The 10,901-nt window shown below is 41.4% G+C and overlaps 1 protein-coding gene across 2 annotated transcripts in view; it reads left to right on the forward strand.

The window, feature by feature from the left end:
- Positions 1–8,845, forward strand: part of pak4 (p21 protein (Cdc42/Rac)-activated kinase 4) — a 34,388-nt gene extending 25,543 nt beyond the window's left edge. For both annotated transcript variants that reach the window (XM_061047235.1, XM_061047236.1), the window contains exons 9-11: positions 1,935–2,060; positions 2,160–2,294; positions 3,927–8,845. In XM_061047235.1, coding sequence (XP_060903218.1) covers positions 1,935–2,060; positions 2,160–2,294; positions 3,927–4,082 — 417 coding nt within the window. In that variant the 3' untranslated portion in view covers positions 4,083–8,845. The remainder of the gene's footprint in view (positions 1–1,934; positions 2,061–2,159; positions 2,295–3,926) is intronic.
- Positions 8,846–10,901: the final 2,056 nt, after the last annotated feature.

Raw genomic sequence — 10,901 nt, forward strand, 5'->3', positions numbered from 1 at the left:
TCATGCTGAGAAGAGTTTTGCAGCAGTGAGATGCATCCATTTAGCACACATGAAAATGAGGTGGTATATTACAGCAAGTACACAAAACACAGGAATTAAGGTTTAAAATAAGCAGTTTTTTCATCGTGTATAAACAACAAATCATCCGAGCCTTGACTTAATTTCAGTTTAAAGTCATTTGGCATTAACTGTCGTTGCTCATATTTTCTGCACAATTTGAGATTTTGAGAATTTTGGCACATTTCTTCGTTTTCCAAATGATATGTGATGACATGTTGCTTAGTAACCCTGCATTTAGTTTGTTCATTTATGTGCTCGTAAGCTCGGCCCGGCCTGCGCAGCTTTTTGCTGAGTCCCTTCCTTCACACCTACATCAACATGACCTATATAACACGTCACACATGTGAAGTTCAGATGAACTAAGGTGAAAAACCACAGCCTCCCTCATGAGTGTTGGTGGTTAAATGTCTTGTATGAGTTGTGGTTTGTTTCACCCATCCACTCCTCAGCCTGCAGCAGCATGCATGTCCAGGCAGACCCGGCAGTCACACCGATCACAGAGCACAGCTATGCAGAAAAAAGCACCCGTGGTCACTAGTTTAGTTTCTTAAACGCCTGCTAATGAAACACTTTTTTTCACCTGCAAACACAAAATTTAAAATAACATTTAAGCTTCTAACATGCTGTCATTGGTGTCAAAATGAGACGCAGGCTAAAAATTCAATATGTGCACCAAAGATGGAAATAGTTTAGCTCACAGTTGATTGTTTTTTTTGTTGTTTTATTAAATACATTTTGGACATGTATGTTTTTTTATACAAATTCCAGAAGAGGACTTGTGTAATTTAGTTATTTTTCATTTCATCAGCTGTAGTGGTTATTAAGAGGAAGATGTGTGATCTCAGGTCACATGTTTTCACATAAAGCTTTCTGTTGCTCGCTCGAGTGTTGCAGTGCTGGGTTTGGTTTGACCTGTTTGGTCTGGCAGAGGAAGCAGACTAAACCAAGCCTGAAATGTTTCTCGGCAGTAGGTGGGGTTATGTAAAAAGTAGGTGAAGAAAACATTTGATCTGTGTTGTGGTTAAGTCGAGTATTAATGTCATGGTTTCTCTCCAACTAAAGATGTTTTTAGTGATGCTCAGGAGGCCGGTGTCAGCCATCATGTTATGGTATCAGTCTACAGGAGTGTTTATGTGTGTAATGGTCATCATGCCAAGTTTGTTCGGTTCCTCTTTCTGAACCACCTGTGGGGAGCGGTCCTCCCCCATGTGGGCAACATGAAAGGCTGCTTCTCTTTTCAGATATCCAGCCATGCACAGACCTTCTCATAAAGAGGGGTGGATGTTAATTAAGACCGTGGGAAATAATTCACAGACCAGACTACTCAACTGTTAAAGCATGAAAATGAAGCTGTGCATCAGAAACTCAATTTGATGTAGTAGGAGCTCAAATAGTTTTCTTCATCTTCCCATTTTCAAAAGTCTTATTTTCTATAGTGAAATACTTTATCTATAAAATGCAATAATGAACCATCTGAACTGCAGAGCCAGACATTCCTCCAAACGTTTATTTTTAACCCGAGACAGAATAGTGACTGATGGTATGAATTTACTGAGCATTGATTCATGTATCGATCTGCAGTCATTTGATTTATTAAACGTCACATACACTATTAAGATGTGAAAAACTCTTGGTTACTAAGTTGTTCTCTGTTGTGTGTGAAGACAGGCAGCACAATCCGATCAGAACTGAGTAAAAATGGATCGGTGCATCTGTATCACTTTTGGGTTTAGAGTTTCTGTGTTGTTTACTCTGTGGAAATAAATACTGACATTGGTGTCCCTCTGTTTTCCCCTTTTCACCCATCTCGTTCTCCCTCCATCTCGTTCTCCCTCCTTCTCTTTCTCCCTCCATCTCTCTCTCCCTGTCTCCAGGTGAAGCTTTCAGACTTCGGGTTCTGCGCTCAGGTGTCTAAAGAAGTGCAAAGAAGGAAGTCTCTGGTTGGGACGCCGTACTGGATGGCACCAGAGCTCATATCCAGACTGCCTTATGGGCCGGAGGTAAGACTCATACTCAGTATTTAACCATAGTTTTAAATCTTAACCTCCCAACAAGCCCACTTTTTATTAATGTTGATGACGTCTCCTCGCTGTGTGCAGGTGGATATCTGGTCTCTTGGGATCATGGTCATAGAGATGGTCGATGGAGAGCCGCCGTACTTCAACGAGCCGCCGCTCAAAGCCATGAAAATGATCCGAGACAACCTGCCCCCCAAACTGAAGAACCTGCACAAGGTAGGTACAGAGACCACACCGGCTGTGTGAGGCAACAAGAGGAGACTGTTCCAGGAATACATCAGGATGTTGTTGTTGTTCCGCTGTAGCTAAACCAAGTCAATCATTTGACGAGTCCTTTTATATTTTAACCACAGTGGCTGTGATCAACAGTTTGGTTATAACCTGGGACATTTATTTAGTTTATCCTCCTTTTCAACCAGTGTAAAAACGTCTGAGAGCGCCCCGAAACAGCCCTCTATTTCAACCCTGCTCAGAACAGGCTGTTTCTGTGTCTGTACCTTTAAATATGTAAATGAGCTGTGTCTGACCACGCCCCCTCTCTGGAAGGGCTTGGGTGTGCTCGGTGCTTTCTCGCTCCATGTCCTATTGTTTACGGAGAGAAGGCAGACTCAGAGGGCAGAACAAACACCTAGCTGTGGGAGTGTCACCCACCTGGGGGAGGGGCTACTGCCCTTTGTGATGTCATGAAGGGGAAATCTCCAAACGGCCTGTTTGAGCACACATTTTCTGAAAAGTGGAGTAGGCAGAAGACGGAGAGGATGGACTTTTCTCATCATTGGGGGGTTTGTAGACAGACTAGAAACACATGTTAGAGTTAGAGAAACATGGTGAAGTGGATTTTGCATAATATGTGACCTTTAAGGTTGTTGTGTTTTGGAGTCTGCCAAAGAGTGAGAAACAAAGAAAAGACATTTTGAAGGACATATATCTCAGTTCCTGGCTGCTTTCAGTCATAATAATTAATATAAACTCTGTTCATGTGGCACCTTTCATAATATAAATGTAGGTCAGAGTTCTGAATAAAATGGACTTACAAACACTAGGGCTTCTCGCTTGAATAAACAAACATGGACATGATGGCATCATTATGTAAATAAGATGGAACATTAAACCCACTTTAGAGTAAAAATGTGTTTTAACTCTGTTAATCATTTTTTGTCTTTCAGCATTAGCCTCTTGTTTTTTTTTTTAACATAATATACTTAAGGATAATATATGCTTGTGTATCTCAGATCGAGAGGGAAACAGTGAACTCAGTGTGCAGACATCATGACTCATAAGCTCTCTGTGTGTCCCTGCATCCACAATGATTAAAGCCAGACGAGAACTCATATCGAAATGGAAATTAATAAGTGTATTCCCACAGCAGGAAAATACACAAACGCATGAACACAGCAACTAAAGTGTGTTTTTGTCTGTCTGTTCTCCACCTTTGGTTCAGATTCTCTGACTGTAAAAGTGATTTATTTTTTATAGTTTTCAAATAATCTGCCAATTATGGTGGTAATAATGTTCAAAGACACTTAGTTTAGTATGAGAAATAACAAAGAGATAGGTTTGCTTAGCGCTGTAGTTTTCCATGAATTTAATTTTCATTGTCTTGATTTATTGTTTAATTGTTGCTGTTTTAGTCATATATCAATGAGCAAGTTCAAATATGTGAGTCTAGTCACCAAATGTGCAAAATGTCTGAATTTATCAAACTATAGATGAAAGAGCATCACAAAAACTTGTGTTGTTTTTAGTCCGCAACATCCAACTTCTAATGCACGACCAGCTACCTGATGTGTAGCTTACTTACTCCCACCTTTAATAAACACTCTGCATGTTCTCCTCCCTCTCCCACAGGTCTCTCCTCTCCTCAAGGGCTTCCTGGACCGGATGTTGGTGCGTGATCCGGCTCAGAGGGCCTCGGCCAGCGAGCTCCTCAAGCATCCGTTCCTGACGAAGGCGGGCCCGCCGTCCTGCATTGTCCCTCTGATGAGGCAGAACAGGATGAGATGAGACATGTGACACTTAAGACCTCCGGACTGTGGAGGGCAGCGTGTGCAGGTTCAGGTGGATCCGGATCCTCCTGCACACAGACGAGAGGTCAAAACTGTGCTCAGAGCTTCAGAGCAGGAGTGCAGGAGTATTCTCTTTTTCCTCTGTGAATCACTGAACCGAGGGGAGTGTGCTCCCTTTACAAGAGGCAATAAGGCTGTGTGTGTGTGTGTGTGTGTGTGTGTGTGTGTGTGTGTGTGTGTGTGTGTGTGTGTGTGTGTGTGTGTGTGTGTGTGTGTGTGTGTGTGTGTGTGTGTGTGTGTGTGTGTGTGTGTGTGTGTGTGTGTGTGTGTGTGTGTGTGTGTGTGTGTGTGTGTGTGTGTGTGTGTGTGTGTGTGTGTGTGTGTGTGTGTGTGTGTGTGTGTGTGTGTGTGTGTGTGTGTGTGTAAACCTGTTGGAAACACTGTTAATGACGGTGTTTCATGGCTCATACATGTGAGAAGAAGAGCAGAGAAGCCACAACCCGCCTGTCGAGTGATTTTACTTCTTTTAAACATTTTGTTCCAATCGAAGGGCCTGACCTGGAAAGAGTTCTGCTTTTAATATTTCCATTTGGACCTGAGCTGGATTTGAAGTGTGAAGGTGGTTTTGCACACCGAGCTGATGTTTGGAAGGCGACGTGGGTTCGCTGTCCGGCTTCAGAAACAATTGGAGACACTTTTTTTTTTCTCACTATTTGAGGATCTGGGAGCCGAATGTTCTCACTACAAAGACTTCTGACGCAGACGGATCCCAGACTCAGACTCGATCCTCATCACACCCAGAACCTACTACTGAGGGAGGAAAACTTTACACTCAGAAATGAGTCAGACTTTTATTGTAGCCGGATAAACACTAGCTTCCTGTTGTAAACAAACACACACACACTACGTCAGGAGATCAACACTGGAGTTGTGTTTTTTTTAACAGATGAATTTTACTCTTTTTTTTCCCCCCTCTTTATTTCCCTGTGTAAGTACAATGAACATAGAGAGATATATCAGTTTTGATGTTTTAATATCTCTATTTTGTGATTGTTTTTATTATGATGATGATTTGTTTCACGGTTTATTTTAGAGAAAGATGTGATCGATGTTTTGAAGCACTGTTGATAAGAGATAGAAGCTGCACTCCCGGTTAATTTCACATGATAGACACTAGACTTTTTATTTTGTGTATTTTATTACTCTAGACTACGACATGTGAGCAGGACGGTTTTTACAGAAACATGAGGGAGAATAACAGACTACATCTGAACAGATAAGACATCCTGACATAACAGCTAAAAAAAAAATAGTCCCAATTTAACTTCAGTCTATTTGGGTGTCTGGTTTCATCAGCGTCACCTTTTTAGATGAGTGATTTCCACAGACGATGACTCAAACTGAAATAACGTCTACTTGAGGTAGAAAACGAGCACAAGCTGCTTTTTAGGCAATCAATGACTGAGTTGTTTTTATTCTGCGGTGTCAGTCTGTTGACATCATCGCTGTTGTTAGTTTTTCTGATTTTCTGCTGACGCTGAGGAGAGCTCGTCGTGTTCCTTTACGCCTCTTTATCCGATTGAATCGATTATTCTTTAATTGCAGCTCCTGATGTGAGAGTGCTTTATTTTAAAAAAAAAGCCCAAAGGAGTATAACTGCTGAGGAAGAAAAGCAGCTTTGTTTAGATTTTTTTGTAATTACCAACATTTTGCTCTGCTAGCAAGGCAGGAAATATGTTTATTAAAACTCCCTGCGACCACAGAAACAGCCTCTACAGATGTTCTCGTAACAGGCTGAAGTCGGGGTCCATGGTGGAGTTAATAACGCTGCTTAGAACACTACATTAACTTTCATATCCCCTGCACCAAACGTCCCCTACAGACCGCCTCAGCAGCCGCCCAGAAACCGAGTTCCGCTCAACTCGTCTCCGCTCTTGTTACTGTTGTTCCTCTTCTCCTTTTGTGTTGGGTCAGGCTTCATCAGAAGACTTCTGTAGTTTCACACTGTATCTCTCTGGTAGCAATGAAAATAGTAACAAAGACGGGGGCCATGGTTACGTCTTCCCTCTCTCTCACAGATGCACATAAACACAGGATGTAGACACCTTCCACTCTCTGTGCTAAGACTGCTGTTTCCAATCGTTCTGTCTTCCAGATCAGCTGCTGCAGAGAGCGTCCTCCAGTCAGATCAGACACAGATTACTAAAAACCCACTGGTTAGCTTCTCCCTTCAAGAAATACAAAGAAACACTTTCTGGTGTTAAGATGCGGCCTCCTGTCAGGGATACTTACTTTATGTGTCCACGACTTTACAAAGACAGGGTTGCAGGTTTTCTCTGCGTTGTAGCACACATTTATTACACACATAAACAGATTTGATACTCACTGCTATATCAGTGACTGTGAGGCCTTGTGAAGAATAGCAGCACAGAGTAGGAGGAAGACTTTTTTTTTTTAAACCGGGAAGTTGGTTTTATTCCAAGCTCCCAGTTTTGTTTTCTAAAATTGTCGAATATACTGAACCTGCAGAGAGCAGTAGCTTTGGTGTGAAGAGAAATGTAAAGTGGCCGTCATCGTGTTTGTTGATATGTAGCTGTGCATGTTGGTGGATGTGAGACTCGATAACTTCTGCAGAAAAGCAGCAGTAGCCTTCAGGGTTTGTTTTCACTGTGGTTACTGATGCTCAGTCCATTAGGCTGCACCTCAAAACCACAGAGATCGTGCTCCCTCCTCAGCATCGTTTGTCTGCAGCTACAGGCTAACAGTGCAAGCAGAGAAACGTAGCTTCAATTAACAACACGTATCATCATGTGATCGTGCCTCAGAGCATGTTCAGTCTGCGGGCTGCACGTTGATTAATCTTCAACTTTGTTCCCACCGCTTCAATTCTTTCCTCAGAAACGTTCACTGAGAAGAAGAATCTTTGCGGTGGGCGTTTTTGTACTTTGTCTCCTCTTCAGCTCGGCAGGCAGAAACATTTTTTTTTTTAGCTGTGTCAGTTTCTGGATCTTTTTTTGGTCTGAAGTGGGTCAATCATGACTCACACATTACGAAACACGTAGAGAGTTCTAATGTTTATAATCAAGAGACAGGAAGGCCGAGCTGAATGAAGCGATGGGCTGACAGACAATCAGCTGGAGAGGAGGAATTAAATCAGTTAGTGTGAGAGAGTCAGAATCTCATATTTGAATATGGATGCCACTTTTAAATCCAGTGACAGACTGCACATGTTGATTCATCACTTAACTCTAAAGACAGGTGAATGGGTTAACAACAAACACACCTCATACTGAAGGTGAGACCCCTCCTCCTGATCAGTCCTGGTAAATGTATCTGTCGTGTTTCCTGCTTTTCTGTTTGAGAGACCAACGACATGATCGGCTGTAATCTGGATTCTGACGGAGTATTAGAGCCGCTGAGAGGAACAAATGATCATCTGAGTTATTATAGCAGCAAGAAAAGGTGATAGTTTGATAAGAAGGACACGATCTTTGGAGGTAGAAACACTAAGGCTGGTTGCTTTAAGGGTAAGAGCTCCTCGTGTTGTGATGAGGTTCGCACACTGCAGCCCACAGAGAGAAAACACTCTGAGTTTGGACCCTGCTGTGCTCTGCACAAAGTTACAATTCATCATTTAATCAGCCTCATACTTTGAGCTCTCTTTGTGAACTTTTAGAAATATTCTTCTAACTTTATTCATTCTCATATCAGCGTCTCTAATACTCGTTTGTTGTGTTGGCGTTCCTTCAGTTCAGCTGTACACAAACAAACTGACATGAAACACTTTGAGGATGTTCCTGTTACACTTCATCACACATTACATCTGTTTTTTTCTTTTCTTTTATCGTCAATGTGAAAATCACTTATCGGTTTCTTCTACTGTTGGACTGATGTTGCTGATTCAGTAGACTGTAAACACACTTAGTGAACCAGATTCTACTGCTGTGTGTGTGTGAGTGTAAATGTGTGTGAGTGTGAGAGCATGTGTGTGTGAGCTCTGTGAAGCTACGTCTGTGTGCATATTCAGTTCATGCCTTAACATTATCGATCACTACTTGACAGATTGTGACTCTGAATTGAAACTACGACTGTTGGAGATGTTGAAAGGAGAATCCAGGACGCTTCCTCTCCTCATCGCTCGTATCTGAAAAGTCTTGACATCATTTTTTGTGGCCCGGTGGTGTTTGCTCCTTCAGGCTGAAGTGCTCATTAACATTCCTGACAATTTTCAAAAACAGTGGCGGGCACTTCTTCAGATTGAGGATTTTCAATAAGACATGTGGTTACTGAGTGCATGAGTCAAAAAGGGGATTTTTTCAAGAAGCAGGACTGCTGCGACTCGTTTCTGTTGGCGCCTTTTTCTGCTTCACAAAGAAGAGCGCCCCAAAGCTCTTCTGTTCATTCTTGATTATTAGCAGGCGATTAGCAGCTGTACTCCTCCCGTTCAGGGTTTAGTGCCTTGCTCTGCAGCATCTTGACGACTGTCCAGGTAAAGTCTTGCTTCTTGGAAAACCCCTACCTGGTTTCCTCTGCCAATCAGCAGCCTGCTCTATCAAATATGTGACAACATAAACTCTCTTATGGACTCATCTGGTTCTCATTGACTCTCTTCTGGTGTGAAAAGCTGGTTTTGATGACATGTTCTGTCAAACATCAGGTTCCGACAGTCGTTCCTGCACCATCCTGTTTTTTGTAAATCTCACTGGTATTGTAAAAAAAACCCTAGATTTCACTTTGCAAATACAGATTTTTTAAAAGTCATCCCTCCTGTGTGCTGTCTGTTCCTCTCGTGTGTTTGAAATGTTTATTCTCAACACTCCAGGCCTGTTTCACCCACGGCTCTGCTGACATTTCTACTGAAGAATGGAACGTTTTTGTCTTCCTGTTTTTCTTCTTGTCTTTCACAGTGAAAGCAGGCAATTGACAGAGAGGATGGACTCTTCTCATCATTCGGGGGTTTGTAGACAGACTAGATAAACATACTAGTGTTAGAGAAACATGGTGAAGTGTGTTTTGACCCTTTAAAATCAAAAATTTAATCAAGAGAATAAAACTTTACCAGAAAAGAAGAGGAGATAATCCACCAAAACATCTGTTCAGATAAATGAGGCTGCAGCGAGTCACAGGATTTTACATATATAGAGACTTGAATCTGAACGTCATACTGTAGATAAGCAGATTGACTGAAAACATACCTGGTATAAGTTTCCTCCTGCTGCCTGATAAGCTGCTTTTTTTAAAAATAATTTTCCGGTTGTATGTCAGCAGCAGAGTCAGCACTGTTTTATTTTTAGCACTTCCGTCAAGTCGCCAGTCAGTCGCAGCAGCATGCTGAGCTGCAGCTCTGCAGACTGAAACTCTGCAGCTTCACTATAAACAGACTAAAAGGAGAGGTGGGACCTCCACCCAGAGACAAGAGGCACAGACCTCAGGTCAGCTGTGTTTGTGCTCTCTGTGACAGAAAGTCAAGTTTTCAGTTAGTTTCATATAAAATACCTGCATTTGGAGTTTAGTGTGTAATTTAAGATTGGGTTGTCACCATACTTAAACTTTGATGCGATAGTAAAAGTAGAAAAAGATATTGTTACCTGTTTCGAAACCACGGCAACAAAAGTAGATGTAGGGGCCCGGTACTGGATAATTTCTCTTTTTAATTACCAAACATTGCAACAAAAAAACACTTGTACTCTGTCTGAATTACACAATTACTGAAATGCTGTTTCTCTTTCTTTTTTTTTTCCAACAATGTTTTATTTATTTTACCTTTTAGCTTACGTACAGATTACACAAACATTATTTCACAAACGGGTTAAGTCATAACTTAACCAAAGGACAAAGATATAAACACAAACAACAAAAAAGAAAGATTAATAACAGAAAATAAAATACATATGTGATGAAGAATTTGTTTGGGGAATATATTGGGACATTACTACAGTTAAACTTGATCTTTTAATTAAAGTACAACTGTTGAGGCAAAGGAATACTTATATATCTCCAGGTGTTTCTATTCTCTTCCCCTATCTACATCTGTTTGGGATATGATTGATCAGAGTTTTGACAGGGGTGACTGTGCCTGTGTTTTTTTTTTTTTACCAACAATGAGTAATCCAGTCTTGTCTGTATTTAGCTTTAAAAATTGCTAAACATCCAGGAGATAATATATTTTATGCAGTCTGTTAATTTTTAAAATAGGACTTAAATCATCTGACGACAGAGAAATATACAACTGTATGTCATCAGCGTATGAATGAAGGATATATTGTGTTTCTCCATGATTGTACTGAGCAGCAGCAGAGTACAGTAGACCTGCTTTTTTTGTAAATCGTCTTGATGCAACATTTGTTATTTAGAGATTGATTAGTTCTGTTGAAAGAGCAGCAGCCCACTGATCTTTGTGTTACCCAGAGAGAATATTTGTCATGTTTGAGCAACACGGCACTAGACATTCTCTCTGGGTTAATGTACTGCTTCCTTCTAGGTTTATTGGGGTCTGGTTTTGGGTTGGGGTGGGAGCCCTTATTCATTTTTTTTTTTTTTAATGGACTAATTAAGAAAGAAAAACAGTCAAATACGACTTATAGGGAAACAAGTTGGGGAGGAATTGCTTAAAAAATGGCATAATAGAGTAAAACACCTGTGAGATACAGAGGGAAGAATACCTGTCTGTATCATTGTGTGTGTGTGTGTGTGTGTGTGTGTGTGTGAGCGAGCGAGCGAGCGTGAGCCGCGCATGTGGGCGGGGTTAGGCGGTCTCGATCAGCCAATAGGAAGCGCGTGTGGTCTGTGTCAAACACAGCTGATCGATGAGTCAGGA

Source organism: Labrus mixtus, chromosome 9 (assembly GCF_963584025.1).
Source record: "Labrus mixtus chromosome 9, fLabMix1.1, whole genome shotgun sequence".
NCBI classification, from domain to species: Eukaryota; Metazoa; Chordata; class Actinopteri; order Labriformes; family Labridae; genus Labrus; species Labrus mixtus.